We start from the raw sequence: 26,342 nt of genomic DNA on the forward strand, positions 1-26,342 counted from the left end.
CTGGAGCATAGCTAATGTTCTTCTCATTCCGTAGGAGAGCCAAGCGATCCCTCTCTTGTCAGTAGCCAGTGTGGCAACTGGACAGGCCAAGAGACAGATGTCATATGGCCAAGAGGACCAGTTTGAAAGGTTCCCAAGGTCCCTGGAACCCTGCAACTCAGGTACTACCCCGACTCAGGTCCTTCTCACTCCACTTTCCAGGCTTCTTCATGTGCCTCCTGGTCTGCTCACCTTTATCTCAGGTTCCTCACATGCCTCCTGGTCTCCTCACTTGCCCCATGTCTCTTCACCTGCCCCTAGGTCTTATTCCATGGCTCCGTGTTTCCTGATCTGCCCCCTCAGGTTTCCTCACAGGCCCCAGGTCTGTTTATGTAATCCCAGATCTCCTCACCTGTCCTCCCCTCATAGATGCCCAGACTTCATGGTCTAGTATTACCTCACCGTCCTCAGGTCTTTTTAGCTTCACTCAGGTGACCTCCCGTGCTCTGTTGCATGTGTCCAAGAATCGTACCTTCTGTCTTTTGGTACCCTGGTGAGAGATTTGCTCCATGGGAATGCTGTTCAGGGGAGCAGGTTCTCAGCTTTGTCTTCAGACCTGCACCTGAGAACTGCTTTCAGTCTCAAGAACAAATTAGGTTGGGGAACACGCTGGCCAGTAATGCTTGAGCAACATCTATTGCTACGTTACAGTATTCCCACACGCTGCTTTGAAAGTAGATAGACCTTCAGCGTCTTAATAGTTTATCATATCTGTGAAAGATTCCAAGGGACTAAAAAAAGAGCAAGACACTAAGTGAAATGGCCTCTGGTGTCAGGTAGACTGAAGCTGCCCATATGATTCTACCTGAGATGAGGCTTTGGACCTTTGTGACCTTGAAACACATCCCTGGTTTTGATCTGGTTTTCCCCATAAATGTACTTTAAAATAGGTTCCATTTAAGTCTTTTTCCCGAGTAGTGCTTTTCTCTCTGAAACTTGGTTAGCTTGAGTGATGGAACCTTGAGGCCTGTCCTCTTGAAGGTGTTTGGTTCAGGCAGCTGTCCAGTGTTGCATCTTCACAGAGATTGGGGTTAGGTTGAGGAGTTTGGTTTTTTTTGTTTTGTTTTTTTTTGTTTTGTTATTTTTTTTTTTTTTTTTTTTTTTTTGAGACATGGTTTCTCTGTGTAATAGTGCTGGCTGTCCTGGAACTCTCTCGGTAGACCAGGCTGGCCTCGAACTCACTGAGATCTCTACCTCCCAAGTGCTGGGATTAAAGGAGTGCTCCACCACCGCCACTCAGCGGGGCTGAGTTTTATGAACCTCTTTGGAATCAGAGTCTGCAGTAGCAGACAGTGTCTTGTGTGGTGGGCAAAGTCAGGGTCCTTTGAAGTTGAGACAGAACATTCAAGCCCTGTTGCACCCTAGGTGTGCTAATGGTCATCTCAGAAGAAGAAGGCCATGGAAAAGGGGCAAATGGCAGATTCTCTGCTTTAGGGTTTACCTTCAAAGTACTTGGTGGCAGCAGGGGTAGTCAGGAGGCCCATGGAGAAGGATGGCCAAGAGAGATGCAGGGTTGGAGGGAAGGGAGCAGGACCAACCTGAGGCTCACATTCTTGCATCACTCCGCTGGCAAGTGCTACCAGTGAGATTTCCTGAAGGCCCTGTCTGGGTAAGTTATCTGCAAGTTCACAGGGTACTTGGGAAGGCCTTGATCATGTGCTGTTTTGGGGGACTCTGTTCTTTGAGCCATCTGTGGTAGTAACTAAAGCAGACGCTAGACCTTATGGAACTGGAGTAGCTCTTCCCTGTCTCCACCAGATCATGACAGTGGCCGCCTGGCAGTCTCTGTGCCTCTGCTGAAGAGGAGCTGCTCCGTACCTCTGCCTTCCATCCATGGAGAGATCTCAGATGAGCTCAGGCAGTTCCAAGGAAGAGGCTTTAATCTTTCATCCTCCCAAGGTAAAAGTCCGCTCTTGTAACAGCTCATTCTAATGATAGGTTCTGTATGTCTGGAAGATGAGTCAAGCTCTCTCCTCCCCACTGTGTTATCTTGTCCTGACTTAGACACCCTGAACTTGGTATCATGTATAGTTGGACAAGAGCCTGTGGCCCAAGGCACTCTCTTCCTGGGGCTGAGACTTTGGTGGTATCTTGCTGTGTGTATGGTGAATTCTGCCCACTATCTTCTACCAGACCTGTGCATGATGCCTCCTCTGCTGAGCCCTGGACCCACCTACACCATCTTTAGTGACAGGCTTACCTCTGCTGGGGATCCTGTCATAAACTGACATACTCTGTGTCCCTTCAGCCTCCTCTTGTTTGCCGCCTAATGCCCAGAGGTGCCTGTTCACTGCTTCCCTTCCTCCCTGTCTCCCTTTATTTATTTATCTGTTTATTTTTTGAGACAGGGTTTCTCTGTGTAGCTTTGGTGCCTGTTGGCCTCGAACTCACAGAGATCCGCCTACCTCCGTGCCACCACCACCTGGCAGGAAAGGTTTTTTTAAATGATAATTATTTATTTTTAACATTTGTATGCCAGAAGAGGGCATCGGATCCTTTTGTAGATGGTTGTGAGCCACCACCAGATCATTACTGGGAATTGAACTCAGGACCTCTGGAAGAGCAGTCAGTACTCTTAACCACTGAGCCATCTCTCTAGCCCCCTGTTTCTCTTTCTCTCTTTCTTTTGTGTAGCTTGTTGGCTTTCTGTTTCATTTAAAAGCTGTCAGACTTCACCTTTTTTTTTTTTTTTTTTTTTTTTTTTTGAGACAGGGTTTCTCTGTGGCTTTGGAGCCTGTCCTGGAACTAGCTCTGTAGACCATGTCTCTGCCTCCCGAGTGCTGGGATTAAAGGCGTGCGCCACCATTGCCCTGCTAGACTTCACCTTTTCATACCTGGTTGATAGCCACTGTATTCTACATGGCTCCTGGAGCTTTTCCCCCTTGTTTATGTGCTCTAGTGGAAGTCTCACCTCTTTTTTTTTTTTTTTTTTTGAGATGAGGTCTTACTACATACTTACATGCTGGCATCAAATTCACGATCTTCTTGCCTCAGTCTCTTTAATCATATTTTTTCAAAGATTTATTATATATACAGTGTATGATAGTCTGCCTAATATCATTCATGAACAATCTCTGACTTTTATTTATTTGTTTGTTTTTATTTTATGTGCATTGGTGTTTTGCCTGCATGTATGTCTGTGTAAGTGTGTTGGCTCCCCTGGAATTAGAGTTACGGACAGTTGTGAGCTGCCGTGTGAGTGCTGGGAACTGAACCCAGGTGCTTTGGAAGAACAATCAGTGCTCCTAACTGCTCTGCCATCTCTCCAGCCCCCATTCTCTGGCTCTTTAAAAATGCTGTTTTCATTGGTATTATATTTCTGAGTCTATGTGAGTTTTTCATCCCGAAAGTATTAGCTTTTATATGTTATTTGTTGTTCTTGTTGTTTGTTTGTTTGTTTGTTGAGATGTGGCTGGGATCTCACTCTGTAGCCAGAGCTAACCAGTGGTTTCCAGGAATCTGCCTGCCTCTGCCTCCCAACACTGGGATTATACCTAATATGCTATCACAGTGGCTTTTAGATGGGTGCTTGGATCTGAACTTAGGGTCTAATCTTTGCATAGCAAGTACTTTACCCACTTATCCAGCTCCCAAGCTTCTGTTTATAGCTATGTTCCTTTAGCATATGAAAGATTATATTAAAAAAAGAAAGATTATATTAAGGGCATAGCCCTCTCTTTCTTCCCTCCCTCAGTAGAGCCTTGCTGTATTGCTCAGGTTTGAATTCATAATCCCCGACCTCTACCTCCTAAATGCTTAGGTTTCATGTGTGAGCCTCCTGCATGGCTGACTTAGGTAGTGTCCTAACCACAACCCTTCACCGGGGCACACGCTCTCTTGTGGCATGCAGTGTGTGTCGAGGGCTTCTCTTTGGGCTCTCTGCACCTTTCTCTGGTTCTGTCAGCGTCCTGTGGCTGACTGCTCTGGGTAGAGTGTGCCGTCTCGTGGTGCAGGTTTGAGACATCTGGCCATGGGCTCCCATGCCTGGGCTACTTTCCAATGGCTGTCATGTAAACTTGAACATCCATATCACTTACGGTTTCTGAAGAGTTTGATGCCAACCTCAGTGATCACTTAGAGCCAGTTTAAAGATTGATTTTCATTAAAAGAAATTATTTGTGTAGGTATGTGCATGTGAGTGCTGGTGTTTGTGGAGGTCAGAGGACCGAATCCCCCTAGACCTTGAGTTACGGGAGGGTTGTGAGCCACCTAGTGTGGATTCTGGGAACTGAACTTTGGTCTTCTGCACGGTACTTGCGCTTAATACTGAACCATTTTTCATGTTTCTAGAGCTGCTTTAAATCAGTGATTTTGACCTTAATTTTTTTTTCCGATCGGAATACTATGTGTAGCCACTGCAGGTAGTGCTTCCCCTGTCACCCAGAAAGCCAGTTTCCTGCATCAGAGAAACATAGTGGACCCTCACTGCTAGAGTCTGGCTTCAGATTTAGGCCTGCTTGAGCTTGTACATTCTCTATGTATGTATGAATGAATGAATGTATGAACATACATATGTATGTATGAACATATGTATGTATGTATGTATCTCTCATGTGTGTATGTATCTGTATGTGTATCTCTGTGTGTATCTGTGTGTGTGTGTGTATACTTGTGAAGACCAGAGGACAATCACTGATATCATTCCTTAGGAGCCATAGCTTTCTTTGAGAGAGAGTCTCTCACTGGGACCTAGGGTTGCCCAGTAGTCTAGACTGGCCAATCTGGCTAATGAGTGAACAATAAGGATCTTTCTTTCTCTTCCCATTTCCCAACTAATTTATCTATCTATCTATCTATCTATCTACCTATCCATCTATCTATCTATCTATCTATCTATCATCTATTTATTTACTTTTGAGACAAGGTTTCTCTGTGTAGCCCTGGCTACAATTCCTGGAACTCAATTCGTAGACCAGGCTGGCCTCAAACTCACTGAGATCTGCCTGCCAAGTGCTGGGATTAAAGGCCTATGCCACCAATGCCTGGCACTTTTTATTTCTTTAAAAATATTTATTATTTGGGGCTGGAGAGATGGCTCAGTGGTTAAGAGCATTGCCTGCTCTTCCAAAGGTCCTGAGTTCAATTCCCAGCAACCACATGGTGGCTCACAACCATCTGGAATGAGGTCTGGTGCCCTCTTCTGGCCTGTAGACATACACACAGACAGAATATTGTATACATAATAAATAAATAAATATTTTAAAAAAAGAAAAAAATATTTATTATTTGTAATTTTCATACTTATTTTTTATTTTATTTGTAAGAGTGTTTTACCTGTATGTATATATGCACAACACATGTGTTTCTGGTACCTGAAGAGGTCAGAAGAAGGTGTTGGGTCTCCTAGAACTGGAATTACAGCCAGTTGTGAGACGCTATGTGAGTACTGGGAATCAAACCCATGTTCTCTGCAAGAGTAACAAGTGTTCTTAACTGTGGAGCCATCTCTTCAGTCCCTATTTATTTTTATTTTATGTGTGTGATTGTTTTGCCTGTATTAATGTAAGTGACGTGCATGCCACAGAGGCCAGAAGCAGGTGCTGGTTTCCCTGGAGCTGGAGTTACTGGTGGTTGTGGGCTGCCATGTGGATACTAACCACTGAGCTATCTCTCTGACTTCATGCCTGACTTTTAATGTGGGTACTGGGGGATATGAATCAGTTCCTTGTGTTTGTGTGGCCAGTACTTTATTGACTGAGTTATCTTGCCAGTCCTAAGGCTGTTTCTTTTTATATTTATTTATTTATGTTTTTTTTTTTTTTCGAGACAGGGTTTCTCTGTAGCTTTGGAGCCTGTCCTAGAACTAGCTCTTGTAGACCAGGCTGGCCTCGAACTCACCGAGATCCACCTGCCTCTGCCTCCCGAGTGCTGGGATTAAAGATGCACGCCACCACCGCCCAGCTTGGCTGTTTTCTTTTCTTTTCTTTTTTTTTAAAAAAGGATTTATTTATTATGTATACAGTGTTCTGCCTGGCCAGAAGAGGGAGCCAGATCTTACCACAGATGGTTGAGAGCCACCATGTGGTTGCTGGGAATTGAACTCAGGACCTCTGGAAGAGCAGCCAGTGCTCTTAACTGCTGAGCCATTTCTCCAGCCCCAGCTGTTTCTTTTAAAATTAATTTTAAAAACTTATATACACAAATAACATGTACACAAAATAAATAAATAAAAATATAATAAAACATTTTTTAAAAGCAAGGCTACAAGCTGGGTGGTGGTGGTGCATGCCTTTAATCCCTGCACTTGGGAGGTAGAGAAAGGTGGATCTCTGTGAGTTTGAGGCCAGCTTGGCCTACAGAGCAAGTTCCAGAACAGCCAAGGTAACACAGAGAAACCCTGTCTCAAAAAACAAAAGAAATAAAAGTAAAGCAAGGCCACTACATTTGCTTAGTTCATTCCGCATGTGACTGTTTCTCTTTCTGCTGTTTTGACTTACTGTGATGGAACAAGATTGTCCTTACTAGAAACTGACCATAAGGAGCCAGACAGTCCTGGACTTCCAACCTCTGAAACCATGAACTAAATGAGCATCTTGGCTTTCTATAGTACCACCTTGAGATGTCCTGCTATAGCATACAGAATGGACTAGTGATACTGTAGTGGAAATGACAGTAATGCAACCTTGCTGTCTAGAGATTTAAAGCTTACCTACCAGGTTTATGCTGTTCAGTCAGCCTGCCCTTTGTGTGCCTGTGCATATGGGCTAGCAGGAGGGCAGTAAACTGAGTCTTCTTTCTGTCTTTAGAAAGCCATGAGGGGGCCACCTCAGACCTCGGGATGGCATACAACCGTGCCAGGGTTTGGCCACACTCAGATGAGCAACTTGGGAACTCTGTGTCCAGCAAGGTATATCCCTGCGTCTTCCTATTGTCCCTTTGGGGCCTTGCCCACTCCCCTGCTTGTGAGTGCTTGGGATGTGGTCCGTGTCTGACACGACCAGTGTCAGTAGTGGGTCACGGAGATGCACTTGCATCCTTTCCTCATGGCACCTCTTCTGATGGCTTGTGTCTTTGTCCTTTTCAAGTCGAAGAAAAGCGTGGTTGTTGCAGAGAGCCCCTCCGCCATCTTCCACTACTCAGAAAAATCCTGGAATGAGGCTGGGGCCAGAGGGAAGGCAGACACCATCTTCAAAGCCGCCACAAAGGACCTCCTTACGCTGATGAAGTTAGATGTAAGTGTGTGGGCTCAGAGAGGACGTGACAACTTCTGATCCCACAGTACTGCTTCTTCATTTCCTGTGCCCTGGGCAGCACGTCCCTCTAATGCTTCCTGCACTATGGTCCTCTTTTTCATCCAGGCCTTCCAGTAGTGGGGCTCCCCATCTTCAGGTGGATGGGGGGCGTTCAGAGCTTCATTCTCACATACGTATTTTTAGTAATTTTCCCTCTTTGTTGTTTTTTTTTGTGGATTTTGTTTCTTTGTTGTTGCTTATTTTGTTTTGTTTGGGGTTTTTTGTTTGTTTTTTGAGACAGGCTTTCTCCATGTTGACCTGGAACTCTCTATAGATCAGGCTGGCCTCAAACTCAGAGATCTGCATGCCTCTGCCTCCTGAGTACTAGGACTAAAGGTGTGTGGCACCACCGCCCAGTGTTATTTTAAAATCTAGGCCCTGCCACAGCTTCCTGAGTGTTAGAGCGCAGTGTATCCCTCATATTTTTTTAAGTGCATGAACACATATGTATATTCGTGTGTCTTAGTCAGTGTTCTGTTGCTGTGAAGAGGCGTCATGGACATGGCAACATTTAGAAAAGAAAGCATTTAATTGGGGCTTGCTTCCATTCAGAGGTTTAGTCCATTATTGTCAGGGCAGAAGGATGGCAGCACGCAGACAGACACAGAGCTGGAGAGGGAGATGGCAGTTCTACATCTGGATGGGTAGGCAACAGGAAGACAGAGACCGTGGGCCTGGCTTAACCATTTGAGACCCCAAAGCCTACCCCTCTAGTCCCCCTCTCCTGTGACACACTCACTTCAACAAGGCCACCCCTCCTAGTCCCTGTCAAATAGTGCCACTCCCTAATGACCAAGCAGTCAAGTCTATGAGCCTATGGGAGCCATTCTTATTCAGACCACCACAGTGTTGGTACATACACGTGGAGGCTAGAAACAACTTTGGGTGTTATCCTTAGGAACACGTCCACCTCTTTTGAGACAGGGTCTCTTACTGAGTGAAGACTGCTCATCAGGCTGACCAGTGAACATCCAGGATCCCCCTGTCACCGCCTCCCCAGGACGGGGATTCTAAGTGCGTCTGACCAGAGTCAGGTCCTTGTGCTTGTAAGACAAGTTTTATTGACTTAGCCATGTCCCTTGCAATGTCTCTCATGCTTTTAAAAAATTTGATGATCGGGGACTGGAGAGATGGCTGAGTGGTTAAGAGCACTGTGTGCTCTTCCAGAGGTCCCGAGTTCAATTCCCAGCAACCACATGGTGGCTCACAACCATCTGTAATGAGATCTGGTGCCCTCTTTGGCCTGCAGGGATACACGCAGGCAGAACACTGTATACATAATAAATAAAAAAAAAATTGAAGACCTTGTATACAGAGGCAAGGAAAACACCTGTGTTCACTTTAATGAGGACCCAGAAAACCAGCTCTCTTTGCTGTGGTAAAACACCATGACCAAGGTAACTTATAGAAGGAAGAGTTTATTTGGGGCTTACAGTTCAGGACAGGAGCCAGTCCCCATCATAGTGGGAAGCATGACAGCCATCGGGAAGCACGGTGCTGGAGCAACTGCTGAGAGTTCGCATCCTGATCCACAAACAGGAAGCAGAGAGGCACAGCTGGGAATGATGTGAGTCTTTTGAAACCTCAAAGCCTGCCCCCAGTGACACAGCAGTCCAACAGGACTATGTCTCTTAATCCTTCACAAACAGTTTCACCAACTGGGGACCAAGTATTCAAATATGAGAGTCCTTTAGGTTTTTCGAGACAGGGTTTCTCTGTGTAGGTCTGACTGTCCTGGAATTCACTCTGTACACCAGACTGGCTTTGAACTCAGCAATCCGCCTGTCTCTGCCTCCCGAGTGCCGGGATTAAAGGTGTGCGCCACCATTCGGCTAGAATCATTCTCATTCAAACTATCATACCAGCACATGGATGGGATGCCACTGTGAACAGTTCTCAGACCCACTCTGATATCTTGGTGCAGCCCCTTCTCCCCAAAAGAGGCCCTTCTCTGTGTCATGCTATACTCCTAGATGCCCTGGTTGATTTCACTTGATCCTAAGCAGAGTAATTCCTGCTAGGTATGCTCTTTAGAATGATTGCTGTGTGTTCAGCATGTTGATTCACTCATATGGTGGCCTGAGTTGGAATTCAGTCCCTGCCATCACTGCCCATTCTGTGAGTATATTGATCTTAGTCATTGGATCACCCACATCACTGGTGGACACGTGGGAGTGCCAGCACAGGGTTGCTTTGAGAGGTTAGAGTGACCCATTTGTTTCCAGTCACTAGAGGTGTCTTGCTTACTTTTGATGTGGGCCTGGGCATGGATGCTAGGCCGTGAGCATGTCTAATTTTCTCCCTCTGAACCTGGGGCGGACTCAACACTTGTATCATTACCAGCTAGCTGTTGAGAGTGTCAAGCCTTTTCTCTCTCTCTGTGCTCTTTACTCTGTGTGTATGTGTGATATTTTATGGTAGGCAAGAACTGTGTTCCTGAACCACACCTCGGTCTCTAAAGTTTTCAATTTTGAATGTTCTGGAGGTATAGAGACAATTTTATGTAACTTTCTCTTTAGTCACTAGTGAAGTCAATGCCTTCCATACTTTATGTGCTACAAAAGTGCCTGTGGAACACTGTGAGACACACACGCTTGGGTCTGAAATGGTGTGTGTGTGTAAGTGTGCATGTGTATGTGTGTGCACATACACGTGCTTGCATGTGTGTGCGTGTGCATGTGTGCGCTTGTTCGTGTGTGTGTGTGTGTGGTGGGGAGACTCCACTTCCAGAGCCATATTCTTAGCTGAACCAACATATCACCTAAACAGCTGTCTACTCCTCTTGGGTTTGCTTAACTTCTTTTTGTTCTAGAAGTTTCAGGTGTTGTATTAAGTTGCTAGTATGAGATCTCTCCAATTTTTCATGTAGTCACTCAGTGCTATGAGCTTTCCCTTCAGCACTGCTTTCATTGTGTCCCATAAGTTTGGGTATATTGTGCATTCATTGTCATTGAGTTCTAGGAAGTCTTTAATTTCTTTATTTCTGTCTTGACCCAGTAATTAAGTAGAGAGTTGTTCAGTTTCCATAAGTTTGTAGGCTTTCTGTTGTTTCTGTAGTTGTCGAAATCAAGCTTTAATCCATGGTGGTCTGATAGGATACAGGGGGTTATTTCAGTTTGCTTGTATATATTGAGACTTGCTTTGTGGCTTAGCAAATAGCCAATTTTGGAGAAAGTTCCATGAGGTGCTGAGAAGAAGGTATGTTATTTTGTGTTTGAGTGAAATGTTCTGTAGATATCTATTAGGTCCATTCAGTTCATAATGTTTGTTGGCTCCAGTGTTTTCTGTTTAGTTCCTGTCTGGATGGCCTGTCCGTTGGTGAGAGTGGGGTATTGAAGTCTTGCATTATCAGTGTGTGATTTAAGCTTTAGTAGTGTTTCTTTTACAAATGTGGGTGCCCTTACATTTGAGACATAGATGTTAAGAATTGAAACATCTCTCATCTACATGGGAAGTAGGATAAGACAAGCTCTCCTGAGTAAAAAGCATGGGATCATGGGAGAGGGTAGAAGAGGAGGAAGGGAGGGGAGCAGAGAAAAGTATATAGCTCAATAAAAACAATTAAAAAAAGAATTGAAACATCATCTTGGTTGATTTTTCCTTTGATGAATAAGTGCCCTTCTCCATTTCTTTTGATTAATTTTGGTTTGAAGACTGTTTCGTTAGAATTAGAATAGCTACACCAGCTTGCTTCTTAGGTTCATTTACTTGGAAAAAAAAAATCTTTTTTTTAACCCTTTACTCTGAGGTAATATTTATCTTTGATGTTGAGGTGTGTTTCTTGTATAAAACAGAAGGATGGATCCTGTTTTTGCATCCATTCTGTTAGTCTCTGTCTTCTTATTGGGAAATTAAGTCCATCAATGACCAATGATTGTTAATTCCTGTCATTTTGTTGTTGGTGGTGGTGGTGGTAGTGGTGGTAGTGGTGGTGGTGGTGTGTGTGTGTGCTTCCCTTTTGGTTTTGCTGGTGTAAGATTACTTATTTCCTGTGTTTGCACCTGTGTAATTAGCCTCCTAGGGTTGCAGTTTTCTTTCTAGTACCTTCTGTAGAGCTGGATTTGTAGATAGATACTTTTGAATTTGATTTTGTCATGGAATATCTTGTTTTCTCCATCTGTGGTAATTGAAAGTTTTGCTGAGTATAGTGTCTGTGCTGGCATCTGTGGTCTCTTACAGTCTGCAGGACATCTGTCCAGGCCCTTCTGGCTTTTAGAGTCTCCATTGGGAAGTTGGGTTTAATTCCAATAAGTTTTCTCTTATAGCTTTTAATATTCTTTCTTTCTTCTGTATATTTAGTGTTTGGTTATTATGTAATGAGAGGACTTACTTTTCTGGTCCAAACTATTTGGTGTTCTGTAAGCTTCTTGTACCTTTATAGATGTCGCCTTCTTTAGATTATGAAATTTTTCTTCTATGATATTGTTCAAAATGTTTTCTGGGCCTTTGAGCTGGGAATCTTCTCTTATATTCTTATGATTCTTAGGTTTGACCTTTTCATAGTGTCCCAGATTTGCAGGGTGTTTAGTGTCAGGAATTTTTTAGATTTAACATTTTCTTTGACTGATGTATCTGTTTTTATCATATCTTCAACAACTGAGATCTCTCGTCCATCTCTTGTATTCTGTTGGTGATGCTTGCATCTGTAGTTCCTGTTCACTTACCTAGATTTTTCCATTTCCAAAATTCCCTTAGGTTGAGTTTTCATAATTGCTTCTATTTCCATTTTCTGGTCTTGAACATGTTTATTTGTTCCCTTCATTTATTTTCTTGGATTTCTTTTAAGGGATTTATTCATTCCCTCCATTTTTTTGTTTGTCTCTTCCTTGATTTCTTTAAGGGATTTTTTCACTTCTTCTTTAAGGAACTCTATCATCTTCATAAAGTTGGTTTTAAGGTCTTTTTCTTTTTTTTAATATTTTATTTATTTATTATATATACAATATTCTGTCTGTGTGTATGCCTGCAGGCCAGAAGAGGGCACTAGACCTCATTACTGATGGTTGTGAGCCACCATGTGGTTGCTGGGAATTGAACTCAGGACCTTTGGAAGAGCAGGCAATGCTCTTAACCTCTGAGCCATCTCTCCAGCCCCTAAGGTCTTTTTCTTGTGCTTCTTTTGTGTTGGAATATTCAGGGCTTGCTGTAGTAGGATAGCTAGACCCTGATGGTGACATATTTCCCTGGTTGTTGTTATTTATTCTTAAACTTGTGTCTAGGCTTCTGGGTTTGGGGTGATTATAGATCTAGGTGCTGCCCAGCTCTGAGTTTGTCTTCTTTTGATGGACGTTTCGTTCCTTGGTTTCTGTTTCCTCTGTGGTCTTCTGGCCTGTATGGCTTGTGGTTGAGCAGGAGGTCTCCACCTAACTTGGGTAGGTCACAGCTAGGAGGAGGGGAGGAAGGCTTGGGGATAATGGAGGACACCAAGAGAGTAGAGGAGGTCCACGGGTGGGTGACCTACCTGGAGTTCTGGTGGCCAGTGTGGTCTGTGGTTGAGCAGGGAGTCTCCACGTAAGTTGAGGGCTGGGATGTGGTGATGAGGAGGGGAGAGGGCATGGAGGGAGTGGGGGAGGTCTGTGGGTGGCCTGTCTGGAGTTCTGGTGGCCAGTGTGGTCTGTGGTTGAGCAGGGAGTCTCCAACTGAGCTGGTAGGTACCTGTTCTTCTGACTAATGTGGCCTGCACTTGAACAGCAAATGTCTCCCAAGCTGGGGGCCTAAGTTTGTTCATTTTATATGGTTCTATGATTTTCACTTAGACAATCTGCTGTCATTGTTGAGATGTTTCTAATTTGGGGCTTGGAAGATGAATCAGTGGGCAAAGTGCTTGCTTGCTGTCCAAGTATGAGGACCAGAGTTTATATCCCCAGCACTCCAGGGGGAGTGGCTATCACAGTGTGTAGGCAGCTCTCTCCCTCCCTCCCTCCTTCCCTCCCTCCTTCCCTCCCTCTTTCCCTCCCTCCCTCCTTCCCTCCGTGTGTGTGTGTGTGTGTGTGTGTGTGTGTGTGTGTGTGTGTGTCTCTGTGTGTCTGTGTGTGTGTCTGTAGCCTCAGGCCTAGGGCAGTGTTGGCACAGACAAAAATAAGCAAGTTCTGGGGGCTTGCTGAATAGTATGCCTAGCTGCTAGCTGAAACAGGGAGCACCCTGTTTAGTTAGAGACCCAGTTGCAAAAAATAAGGTGGAGGGATTAGAGCAATGTCTTGGAGCAGTTAAGAGTATTTGCTTCTCTTACAGAGGTTTAGGCTTCAGTTCCCAGTTGGTTCACAACTCTGTAACTCCAGTTCTAGGGTATCTGACACCCTCTTCTAAACTCTGTTGGCTCTCCATGCACCTGGTACACTTATATGCAGATAGAACACCCATACACATAAAATAAAAATAAATACTTAATTTTTTTTTATTTAGCCTGGCAGTGGTGGCTCACGCCTTTAATTCCAGCACTTGGGAGGCGGAGGCAGGTGGATCTCTATGAGTTCAAGGCCAGCCTGGGCTACAAGAACTAGTTCCAGGACAGGCTCCAAAACTAGAGAAACCCTCTCTCCATTTTTTTTTATTTATGTTCATTGGTGTTTTGCCTGTATACATGTCTGTATAAGGAAATTGGGAATTTTTGGAACTGTAGTTACAAACGATTGTGAGCTGCCATGTGCATACTGGGAATTGAACCCAGGTCCTCTGGAAGAGCAGCCAGTGCTCTTAACCACTGAGCCATCTCTCCAGCCCCAAATAAATTTTAAATGCAAACAAAAAGTGGGATGTCAAGGTGGTTCATGAGTAAAGGCACTTGCCACCAAGCCTGACGACCTGAGTTTGATCCCTGGGGACCCACATAATGGAAGGAGAGAGAACCAACTCCTGCAGGTTGTCCCCTGCCCTCCACATGTACAGTGTGGCACTTATGTGTTGATACCTCCCCCGAAAATAAATACATAAATGCAAAAAACATTTTTAAATGTGAAGAATTGTAGAGACACCTGATGCCAACTTCTGACCTTCGCATACACACATATGGGTGAAAACACACACATTTATCACACACACACACACACAAAGGTATCTCTAGGTATTGCTAAATGTCTTAGAGTTTCCTTTTTGTTCAGTAGTGTTCTCTGTAAGAGGTCTTTCCATTGGAACCACATGCGCTTAACCCCTTCTGGCTATTGCTCAGGCCATCTATGGTTCTGTGTGGCACTGGAGCATTCACATTTTGGGAGCCCTAAGATGATGCTCTTCTTTCTGCAGTAGACAAGACTGTTTGGCTAGTGTCTGACGTTCTAGTTAGCCCAGTAACTCCGTAAGTGACTGAGAGGTCCCTGCTGGGCTAGCTATGGCCCCACAGCTTTTTTCTTTGCTTCCCTTCCCTTTCTGACTTTTTTCTCATGACTTCTTTTCTTTTCTCTCAGCTAACTTTTCTTCCCTCGAGTTTAGTGAAGGTTCAGAGATGGCTTCTGATGATTTAAACACCCTGTAGGTGCTTAGAACCAATCCTGGATCCTCTGCAAGAGCAACAAATGCTCTTAACTACTGAGCCATCTCTCCAGCCCCTTACTGATATTTTCTAATGGTGGCCAGTAACCTTTGTTATTATTTTGTTTTATTATTGCCAAGAGCTGTGGATTTAAGTACTTGGTTTTTTTTCCCGGCCTTTGCAGGTATCATGGCCACATATATACAGACTCAATCTCTGCAAGCTTCCCCAGTCATGTTGAATTCCAGCCTGTTCCTGACCTTATGTGGCATGTAGGAAAGTCAGATTTTGCAGGTGGAATAGGAGATGGTACCCTCATTAGATTTATCTAAGATGAGCCCATGACTCAAGAAGGAAAGAAAAAAGGAAAGAGCGAGAGCTCTCATCCTGGACATGAAAATCTTTTTTTGTTTTGTTTTCGAGACAAGGTTTCTCTGTAGCTTTGGTGCCTGTTCTGGAACTAGCTCTTGTAGACCAGGCTGGTAGACAGGCAGGCCAGAGGAGGGCACCAGATCTCATTATAGATGGTTGTGAGCCACCATACGGTTGCTGGGAATTGAACTCAGGACCTCTGGAAGAATAGCCAATAGCCAGTGTTCTTAACCGCTGAGCCAACTCTCCATCCCCTGGACCCGAAATTCTAAGATGAAGTAATTCTTCTGCCTCGGTCTCCTGAGTGTTTGGGATTCTGGGTGCATACTGCTGTACTTGGCAGTTGGCTAGTTTTTGTAGAGTGTGGACAGGGCAGCCCAGTTTGGTGTCTTCTCTTTTTGCCAGTGACCTTTATGAAATGAACTGTCTTTTCTTACTGAAACTAAATTCCTTCTCTGTCCTGTGTAAGTCACATGCATACTGGTCTGCATCCCTGCATTTTCTGCTGCATTCCTCTTATCTTTTATGCAGCATACTGCCTTGTCCGAGTTAGTAGACAGTCCTTAGATATAAGCACTTGATACAGCCATACCCATGATGCCTCTGCTCTCTCCTCTCAGGTCCCATCTTCTGTGTCTTCTTGTAAGTACCTCTTCAGTTCCTGAAATCTGTTTTGTTTTAGGACCCATCCCTGTTGGATGGCCGGGTGACATTTCTTCATGTTCCTGCAGGCACCGTAGTGTCAAAACAGGGAGACCAGGTGAGTGAAGGACCTCAATCCTAAAGAGCTGGTCATCCAGCTGGCCCGGCCTGCAGCTCAGTGCTGGGTGGAGTATGGGTGAAGTTGTCCCGATACCAGACTTCTCGCCTCTGGGGACTGTCTTAGTCTCTGGGCAGCTTGGGGCCTTGACACCAGGCTTATCCATGGTTGTTCCTGATACCCTGGCTCCTTTTGTGGAATCTAAAGACTTGGGGTGAGAAGGTTTGCAGAGTCCCATAATAGATACAAAGTTGGAATTTGGACCTGCATGTTTTTGTGACTTTTGAATCAAAATATGTGACTTTAAAGGTAGCAGAGGTGTAGTCTATAGACAGGCTTCAAAGCATGGAGCCGCACCTTGGCTTCTGTAGGAAAATAGCTGACATTTATGTAGAGCAGTAGAAGGGTGTGTAAGGAGGGAAGAGATGTGTGTTTGAGATTTGAAAAACTAAATTTCCTGTAATGGATAAATAAGTCATAGACACCATTCAACTAAATAATAAAGTTATAGAACTGCTATAATATTTTCAGTGGAAACATGTGCCCAAGACTAGGTTACCCTAGAATAGGCAAAGAAGCAGCTGCTTGTACCATGTGTGACTCTGTGGGGCTCAGTGATCCTCCCTAGGTTTTGGGCCCATGGGGCTTACTAGGCCACTATCATATCTATCTTCCTGAAGCCAGCCTTCTCTGTTTTTATCAGGATGTCAATATTTTGTTTGTGGTCTCGGGGCTGCTGCATGTATACCAACAGAAGATCGACAGCTTGGAGGATACGTGCCTGTTTCTCACACATCCTGGGGAAATGGTGGGGCAGCTGGCAGTGCTCACTGGAGAGCCCCTAATGTTCACCATCAAAGCCAACAGAGACTGCAGCTTTTTGTCCATCTCTAAGGCCCACTTCTATGAGTGAGTTACCTGTTCCCTTCTCTGATTCATTCTGAAATGCGGAGGCACTTTCTATGCCCTTCTCTCTCCTGTTTACCTGTCTCCTGGATCCTCTGTCCCTGAGGGCTCTCAGGATTAGACCTACTGCTGCGCTTAGCTGGCTCTTTAGCTAGGTGACTGCATACATTCGTACCATACACAGGCTCAGTCATTCAGAGAACCTCTTGACTTGTGCTATCTGACATATGCTGCTTTCTCTATCGGAGTGTGGTTCTGGTATCAGGGCAAAGCTCAAGGATAGTCAGAAGGGTGAAGAGGAATTGTCTCATATGGTCGTCAGGACCCCATTCTTGTTCTCTTTCTCTTTGCTCCTCTGGCCTTGACATAGCCTTCCCATGCATGTGTGTCTGTCTGTTATCCTACAAATCTATGTAGGATGTGTGTGTGTGTGTGAGACTACATGTCCTTGTCCACATGTTTGAGTGTGTCTATATGGTACTGCCTGTGTATGCATGTCTATGTTCCTCTATGTGTGTCTGTATGTCCTTATGTTTCTCTGTGAGCTTTTGGGTTTTATTTTTAAGATTTATTTATTATGTATATACCCTGCAGGCCTGAAGAGGGTACCAGATCTCATTATGGATGGTTGTGAGCCATCGTGGTTGCTGGGAATTGAACTCATGACCTCTGGAACAGCAACCAGTGCTCTTAACCTCTGAGCCATCTCTCCAGCTCTCTGTGAGCTTTTGTGTATATGTGTGTTTGCATATCCTTGTCTATGTCCACATTTGTATCCATATGTACATATCTTTGTCTATGTATATACATGTGTGTTTTTGTGACCTGTTTACATATTTGTGTCTATGTGTACATTTGTTACATATCTTTACCCATGTGTATCTCTATGTATCTTATACTGAATGTCCTTGTCTAGATGTATGTGGTTGTATGTGCAAAAAAACTCCCGATAGAAGTATTTCTCACTCTGCAGACATGGTCCAGCAAATGTCCTAGGGACTTTCATCCAGTCTTGGGGATAAAATTATATTCAATTAACTTCTCTGAAGCTATCATCATCTAGTATTTATCTTACTACTCTGGGATGGTGAAGGGACTCCATTCCCTCTATTTTGTAGTACCTGAGGCAATGCTCTGTTTTTCTGTTGCTTATAGACTGGCAACTCCATCTCTCCTGTTAGTTGGCCAAGGTCTGGAGTCCCACAGCCTTGGTTCTTTCCCTCCCAGCCCTGGAGCTGCCATGATAACCTTGTTGCCCTGCCTTCCACTGTCTGTCCACATACAGTCACCAGAGAGATGACAGTGTTCTTGGGTCAGAACCTAAGCACTCTGTACCTACCCACGGTAGACTCCATGCCCTTCAGGTTCAAAGTCCCTTGAAACAACTTTGCTAGCATTGGGATACCTCATTGTATTTGCTGTTGCTTATACTCATGGGTTTGAGTATGTGATGGGTGGAATCTTGCTGCCAAAACCTGGAACTTATGTGCAGTCTGTGTTCAGGGGACTTTCATAGAGTGGACAGTCCTATGGGTGGCCTTCTCCTATTCCACCAAATCCATTGTCCCTGTGCAGCTAAGAGCAGATGGCTGCTTAGGCACCATTCTGTCTCAGCCCTTAGTGTCTTTTTCCCTCAAAGTAAGCATCAAGAGTCCTTGTGCGATGGGCGGGGTTAAAGGTTCTGCCTGCTCTCAGTTGTGGTGACTCTGTGTGAGGAGTGGGTGTAGCAGGACTGAACTGAAGATTGGGAGGTGAGAGGAGACCTGATGGAACGGAAATGACTTGAGATCACATGACAGGATCATGAGGAAACGGCCAGATATCGTCCTGGGTGTGGCACACACAGTTGTGAAGAGGATGTCCTCCTTTGTACGGCAGATTGACTTCGCTCTAGACTGGATGGAAGTAGAAGCTGGGCGTGCCATATACAGGTGAGGTTCACACATGTGTAGTGTACAAAGGAACCCACAAATAGTATATAGAGGGGCCCAAAGGTGTCTCCATCACTGGGTCTACCCATTGATGTATAGTGGTATTGCTAATAGACAAGGCTCCATACCTGTGAAGGCTGTAAATAAAAAGAGTAAGTTTCCTCATCCACTCCCCCTCCTCTGGCACCCATAGTGACATTCTTTGATGTCATCCCGGGTTCAGTGCATATACACAGACACAAACACCTTCCCATGTGCATACACATAAACCCAAACCATCCTCTCGAGACCCGAGAGCCGTCTGAAGCGGCTTTGTAAGGTGCTGCTGTGATAAGTGACCCTAGCTCAGGTCACAGACAGACCTAAATTATAGCTATCAATATTTATTGGCACTTCAAATTTAAGTCAAGAAAAAGTTAAAATTGTTTGAAGTGGTGGTAAATACATGTGTTGGCACAAATATTTTAATTTTAATTGCATTTTTAAAATTATTTACTTTCTTATTTGAGACAGGGTCTCACTATGTAGCCTTAGCTAACTAGGAAAGTACAGCTGTAGACCGGGCTGGCCTCTGTCCCTAAGTGTGGGGGCTAAAGTACAGATGTAGACCAGGCTGGCCTCTGTCCCTAAGTGCGGGGGTTAAAGGCATGTGACACCCCTGCCTGGGAAAGTAACTGTACTTTACAAACCAAAAAATTACCCAGAAGTCTGTGTTTTTTTAATTTGTTGCATCCTGAGGTCCACTTGGCTGTAGTGAAGCTGGTTCTGTGAGCAGCTTAGGCTGATGAGCTGAGCACTTTTGTGTCTCTGCAGGCAAGGGGACAAGTCTGACTGCACATACATCGTTCTCAGTGGCCGGCTGCGCTCCGTGGTCCGGAAGGATGATGGGAAAAAACGCCTGGCAGGGGAATATGGCCGCGGAGACCTTGTTGGTGTGGTAAGTGCCAGCTGCCCTTTTTGCTCTCCATGGTAGTCTGGACCCTGCCTGCCTGGAGAGGAGGAAGCTTGAGTGACCTGCAGGAGATAGCCATCCCCCTCCCCCCGCTGGCCTGTCCTTGTCTAGAGCCCTAGGTTAGCCTTCAGGGAGGTCCAGGATTCTGGTCCCTTGTTTCTGGTTGCTTCTTTGTGCCCAGCCAATGCCGAAGCCATGGTGAATAGTGTCCAGAAGGACTTGACTGAGGGTAACTAGCAGCGTATCCTAGCTTCCCAATGCTGCCTACATGGACAAGTTTCTCTGTCTTGGTCTGCTACTGATCAGCCCCAGGATGTTGTGGTGTTGGGCTTGTAGAGCAGTATAGGACAGTGAATTCCAGCTTGCACGTCTAACTTCTGCTGTTTGTTTTTCTTAACTTTCTTACTGTAACCCGGGTAGGCTTGGAACTCACCATAAGATTTGAGCTGGTCTAATTGTGAGGAATCTATTGCTTCAGCATCCTGTGTTTGGATTATAGGTTTTTAAAGCAGTAAACCTATATGGATTAGCACAAATATATTTATTAATGTGCATGGTGTTTTGTCTGTAGATATGTTTGCATGCCTGGTGCCCATAGAGTCTTGAAGAGGGCATCAAAATTTACAGTGGTGTCACACACCTTTAATCCCGGAAGGTTAGTGTATCTCTGTGAGTTCTAGGCCAGCCTGGGCTAGAGTTTAAAAAGGAAAGGAAAAAAAGAGGGCATCAGAGTCCCTGGAACTGGAGTTATAGATATTTGTGAGCCTTTTTTTTTCTTTTCGAGACAGGGTTTCTCTGTGGTTTTGGAGCCTGTCCTGGAACTAGCTCTTGTAGACCAGGCTGGTCTCGAACTCACAGAGATCCGCCTGCCTCTGCCTCCCAAGTTTGTGAGCCATTTTGTGGGTGCTAGGAATCAAACTCAGGTCATTTGGAAGAGCAGCCAGAGCTCCTTTGTCTTGTTTTGTTTTGTTTGTTTTTTTAGACAGGGCTTCACTACATAGCTTTGACTGCCCTAGACTCATGCTGCAGCTAGTACTCTTAACCATGGAGCCGTCTCTCTGCCCTAAGCACAGATGTTTTTAAAAAGTACCTGTACTTTATAAACAAACAAAAATTACTTACAAGGCTATATTCTTTAGTTTGTTTTCTTCTGGAGTCTGGTTAGCTGTTTTTTGTACCCTGACTATATCCTGATCACCCAGCCACTCGCACCCCTTCCCTGCTTCTCCTTTGAGACAAGGTCTCACTGTGTAGTCCCTTGTCTTCGGTTTCTGTTGCTATAGTAAATCACCCTGACCAAAAGCAATTTGTGGAGGAAAGGGAATATTTCTCTTATACTTCCAGATAGCAAGCCGTCAGTGAGGCAGAGGACATGGAGTGCTGCTTACTGACGCGATTTCCCAGGACTTGCTCACCCCACTTTCCTATACGTCCAGGACCACTTTCTGCTTGTAAAGAAGTTTTAGACTGCTATTTTAGGAAGCTCGGGGGCTTTTTGCTACTTGATAACAGGTCTTAGGGAAGCCTCTTGGTATTGGCAAGCATGTGCCAATGGCCACTTCCTCTGTGCAGCCCCCATTCCAGTGTTGCTCCCACCTGGCAGCCTCCCACTGCGCTCTGCCTTGCAGTGGCTCTTCCATGTCAGAGGGGTAGCCATGCTGTGTGGGGCCTGTGAGTCTAGATGCAGACTCCTACTTGGGAGCTCTCATAACGGTCAGAAGCGGAAAAGGAGTCTTGCTCCAGGAGTCCACGATCCAGGACTCCTTTAGGTTCTGAGGGATGCATCTGATGATGCCCCCTAGTGGAGGGGAGTGTCTTCCTTAGAGGCATTTGTATCTGGAGGGGTGTTCAGAGTTCCCTGAGACAGCCGCTACCCATGTCTGAGAACTCTTGAGGTTGCTAGGAGTGCTTGTGGCTTCTAGAACATCCCATAATTTGGACAGCAGTCACACGTGAGAGCCCACCAGCTTCATGCAGCGTAAAGGCTTGGCTAGGTCATTTTGTTCCTTTTCATGCTTCCTGACCATACAGTTCCTCTAGGCTGCTGTGCTGGCTACCTTTATGTCACCTTAACCCAGCTATAGTCATTTTAAAAGGGGGAACCTCAATTGAGAAAATTCCTCCCCTAGACTATGGGGCATTTTCTTGATTGCTGATTGGTGGTGGTGGGGACCAACTCACTGTGGGTGGTGTAAGAAAGTGGGATGAGCAAGCCAGAGGAGCAAGTCAGTAAACAGCGATTCTCCATGGCCTCTGTTTTAGTTCTTGCCTCCAGGTTCTTGCTCTGTTTGATTTCCCTCCGTGATAGACTGTTACCTAGAAGTATGAGATGAAATAAGTTCTTTCCTCCCAAAGGTGCTTCTGGTCATTGTATTTTATCACAGCAGTAGACACTCTGAGACAACTTCTATCCACCTGACTTGCACGTACACTTGCCTGTATTTCAGGTTTGGTCAGTCTGGCCTTCTGGAACCTTGACTGATTTATGAGACCTCAGAGTTTGGCTCTTCTTCCTTAGGTGGAGACACTAACCCACCAGGCCAGAGCAACCACAGTGCATGCCGTCCGGGACTCAGAACTGGCCAAGCTGCCAGCAGGAGCTCTGACATCCATCAAGCGCAGGTACCCACAGGTAAGGGTGGTGCACAGTCCCTGTTCTAGCTGCATTTCTGGCCCAAGTAGGATTTCATCAAGTGCACATAGATGTTGTAAGGAGATCCACTTGTTTGTTCCTGACCGCTCAGCCCCAAAATAGTCACACAGAAACTATATTATTTAAAACACTGTTTGGCCAATGACTCTAGCGTATTTCTGGCTAACTCATATCCTAAACTAACCCATCTCCATTAATCTGTGTATCGTCACATGGCTGGGGCTTACCAGGTAAAGTTCCATCCAGAATCTGTCTCCAGCGGGGGCTACATGACTTCTCCTTAACTCCTCCTTTTTTTCTCTCAGCATTCAATTTAGTTTTCACCACCTACCTCTATTCCCTGCACAGGCCCAAGACAGTTTCTTTATTAACCAGTGATATTCACAGCATTCAGAGGGGAATCCCACATCACACAGATGTACTGTGGAACAGGTGGGTGGAAGGTTGTAAAAGTGACACAAGAGGTCATACTCTCAGACAGGGGATTTTTATCTGTTGTTGTATGACACTATTCCTGGGGAAACATGAGTAAAAACCAGACTTACCTCAGATATGGAACTGACATAGACTAAAGGAAGAATGCCACCAGAGAGCAACTTGATGAACCCAGTGAGTTTCGTTAGGGTTGCTTACAGGAGTTTGGTGAGGGGCTACTTCAGAGTATGGTGAGCAGAAATGGCCCAAAGACAGCTCCATCATGGGTGATGGCTCACAATAGCTGGAAGCATGGAGCTCACTGCACAATTCACAGGCAGCTCAGAAATGTTGGACAGCGTCTTTCCCAGATGGACCAGACAACCTGAGCCTCTCAGGCAGCTATGCTGGTCTGAGAGTATCTTTCACAGACTTTACTGCTTATGTATGCTTCTACATAGAGGAAACTTGCGTATGTGGTAAGTTTCAGGAATGTGCTGAAGCCTTTAAGTAGTTTACTTCCTGAACCTGAGGGGTTCCCTACAGGATAGATTAATAACCTCCCTTTAGAATATCCTGTGTCTTAAGGGGCTTCCTCTAAGATGGAAGGTGTTATATAGGAGGAAATTGCTACACAATATCTGTAACTTAGGATAGCAACTTAAATAAAGAGAGCTTTGCTATCCACCATGGTTGGTAGGCCCTTCTCTGAGCTGTTAGTCAGCTTCCTTTTCTGGTTGTCCCCTCTGCCTGTGAGTGACAAGGTTGCCACAGGAGAGAAGGGAAAAACCTACACTCTGGCCTAAAACCCAGAGAGCCCCATGGTGGTGCTCCCAGTCAGCATTCTGCTCATAGTTTTGATGCTTTGTTTGTTTTTTGAGACAGGATTTCTCTGCTCTGTCCCTGGAACTCTCTTTGTAGAAGTTCCTGAAGGCCAGAAGAGGGCACCAGACCCCATTACAGATGGTTGTGAGCCACCATGTGGTTGCTGGGAATTGAACTCAGGACCTTTGGAAGAGCAGGCAATGCTCTTAACCACTGAGCCATCTCTCCAGCCCCAGGCCAGTCTCGAACTCACAGAGATCCACCTGCCTCTGTCTTCTGAGTGCTGGGATTTAAAGGTGTGCGCCACCACCGCCCCACTATCCTTAGTCTTAAAACTGCTTTCCAGTGTCTATTTTTTTTCTTCCCAACTCTCCTCCTCCTCTTCCTCCTTTCCAGCTCCTCCTCCTCTTCTTTTTTTGATTTGTGTGTGTATGTGTGTGGTACTGGTAATGAGACCCAGTACATTGTATGTTAGTATTTACTTTACCTCTGAGTTATAATCCAAGCCTGTTTGTTAATTGTAGATGAATGAACTAGTACAAAATGCAGCTTTTTGTGAATGGTTGTTCATTGTCCAGCAGTATCCCACTGTGTATTCAGTCCCTTTGTCTGTCATGGTGTTGGGATGGTTTCCAGTTTGGCACTATTGGGTTTAAAAGGCTGTTGAACACATCCTTGACAAATGTTATTGTAAACAGATGATTCATTTCCCTTGTTCTCTTGCTAGGTCACAAGATAGATGTGTGTTTTGGGAACTGCACAGTTCTCCAAAGTGGCTGTGCGGCTTCCCAGCCCTGTGTGATGTAGTTCCTGAGCCTAGGATGCTAGCAAACACAGGCAGCTGCTGGACCACAGTTCTCATGGGTACATCACAGTGGTGTGAACTTGTGCTTCCTCTTTTTTTTTTTTAAGATACAGCTGCCTTTTTGTGAACTTATTGTCCTATCTTGAACCTTTGCCACTTGACAGATTAATAACCTTTTAAAATTTTAGCTTGAATGGCCAGGCATGGTGGTCCACTTTTAATCCCAGTATTTGGAAGTCAGAAGGTCACAGGTGTGAGTTCTGTGAGTTAAAAGCCAGTCTGGTGTACATTGTGAGTTCAGGCTAGCAAGGGCTACAATAGTGAAACTCTGTCTCCCCCCACCAAACAACAACAACAACAGAATTCATCTCACTTAGAATTTGCTTGTTTTTAAATTTTATTTATTTGTTTGTGGTACTTGGAATTAAGCTCAGGGCCTTATATATGCTAAGCAAGCACTATAGCACTGAACTTCATCCCCAGGTCTTTTTAAGTTTTGAGACAGGGTATTGCTAGGTTCTCAGGATGACCTTGAACTTCTCTTGTCCAGGCAGACCTCAAACTTAAGCTTCTCACACCTCAGCCTCCCATTGCTGCTATGAGAGGTGCACACTCTCATGCTTTGCTGAGTATAGGTGTTTGCTTTGGCTCTTAGCCTTTAGAGAACATTTAGATATTCATAATAGAATTCCGTGAGTACTCCCAAGGGCTTGTTTATGAAATAATACTACTGAGGTGGGTGAAGGAACAGGGTAATTTCCTAAACTCTTCTCTCTACTTCATATGTAAATGGTAGAATACATTAACAATAGCCTCATCTGGAAACATCACTGTCCCACCAGGTCCCACAGCCATTTAGTCCCAAAGAATAAATTTATATAATTAATATAAATTTACAATCTATATAAATTATAAACTGTTTGGTCTATTATCTCAGACTTATTATTAACTAGCTCTTACAACTTAAATTAACCCATAATTCTTGTCTGTGTTTAGCCGTGTGTCTTAGTACCTTTTCTTAGTAAGGCATTCTCATCTTACTTCTTCAGTGTCTGGCTGGTGACTGACTCTCTGCCTTTCCTCTTCCCAGAATTCTCCTCGTCTGGTTGCTCCACCTGTACTTCTGCCAATCAGTGTTTTATTAAACTAATACAAGTGACGAATCTTTACAGTGTACAAGAGCATTATCCCACAGCACTTACTTCTCTACTTAGACTATATTTTGTTTCATATCTGAAAATGTCGACAGTTTCAATTACATCTTCTGTGGTTTCTGAGCCCACCATCCTGGGGCAAATAAGCATCCCTAATTCATTTAGTTTGTGAAGTGGGCCTTGTGAGCCATGCAGAAGCGGTGTACTCCTTTAATCCCAGCATTTGGGAGGCAGGCGGATCTCTGTGAGTTCAGTGCCAGCCTGGTCTAAAGAGCGAGTTTCAGGTTGGTTTCTTGGCTAAGGTTTCACAGAGAAACTCTGTCTTGCAAACAAAACAAACAAACAAGCAAAGACTACAAATAATGAAGTAGTGCCAGTGCCACATAAATGATACCAAACAAAAGCAGACGCCCTGTCTGAGACGAACCCTATCTCAGGTGGCCTTGTCAACTGTCTTTGCCGTGCGTGGGCTCATGGATGGGTCCCTTGGGTCATTTGCTACCTGGAGTGAGTGTGGGAGCCTGCAGCAGGCTCCAGGTCACAGAGTGTGCACTTTTTTTTTTTTTGTTTTTCGAGACAGGGTTTCTCTGTGGCTTTGAAGCTTGTCCTGGAACTAGCTCTGTAGACCAGGCTGGTCTCGAACTCACAGAGATCCGCCTGCCTCTGCCTCCCGAGTGCTGGGATTAAAGGCGTGCGCCACCACCGCCCGGCCAGAGTGTGCACTTTTGCACCCTTGTGTTTCCATATCTCTGTCGTCACCCCTGGACTGAGCCACCACTGCATATCCCCCCTCACACAATCGTGCTCCTTTTTCCTGGTGATAATTTCTTTTTC

General features: G+C 44.9%; 1 protein-coding gene across 3 annotated transcripts in view; it reads left to right on the top strand.

Moving 5' to 3' along the window:
* Pnpla7 (patatin like phospholipase domain containing 7) overlaps positions 1 to 26,342 on the top strand; it is a 73,095-nt gene that overhangs the window by 16,752 nt on the left and 30,001 nt on the right. For all 3 annotated transcript variants that reach the window (XM_041674414.1, XM_041674416.1, XM_041674415.1), the window contains 9 exons: positions 35 to 161; positions 1,798 to 1,938; positions 6,786 to 6,886; positions 7,065 to 7,211; positions 15,791 to 15,868; positions 16,572 to 16,777; positions 18,574 to 18,705; positions 19,519 to 19,642; positions 22,176 to 22,289. In XM_041674414.1, coding sequence (XP_041530348.1) covers positions 35 to 161; positions 1,798 to 1,938; positions 6,786 to 6,886; positions 7,065 to 7,211; positions 15,791 to 15,868; positions 16,572 to 16,777; positions 18,574 to 18,705; positions 19,519 to 19,642; positions 22,176 to 22,289 — 1,170 coding nt within the window. The remainder of the gene's footprint in view (positions 1 to 34; positions 162 to 1,797; positions 1,939 to 6,785; positions 6,887 to 7,064; positions 7,212 to 15,790; positions 15,869 to 16,571; positions 16,778 to 18,573; positions 18,706 to 19,518; positions 19,643 to 22,175; positions 22,290 to 26,342) is intronic.

Source organism: Microtus oregoni, unplaced genomic scaffold, assembly GCF_018167655.1.
Source record: "Microtus oregoni isolate MIOR12 unplaced genomic scaffold, Mior012 000025F_ref0000491, whole genome shotgun sequence".
Lineage (NCBI taxonomy): Eukaryota > Metazoa > Chordata > Mammalia > Rodentia > Cricetidae > Microtus > Microtus oregoni.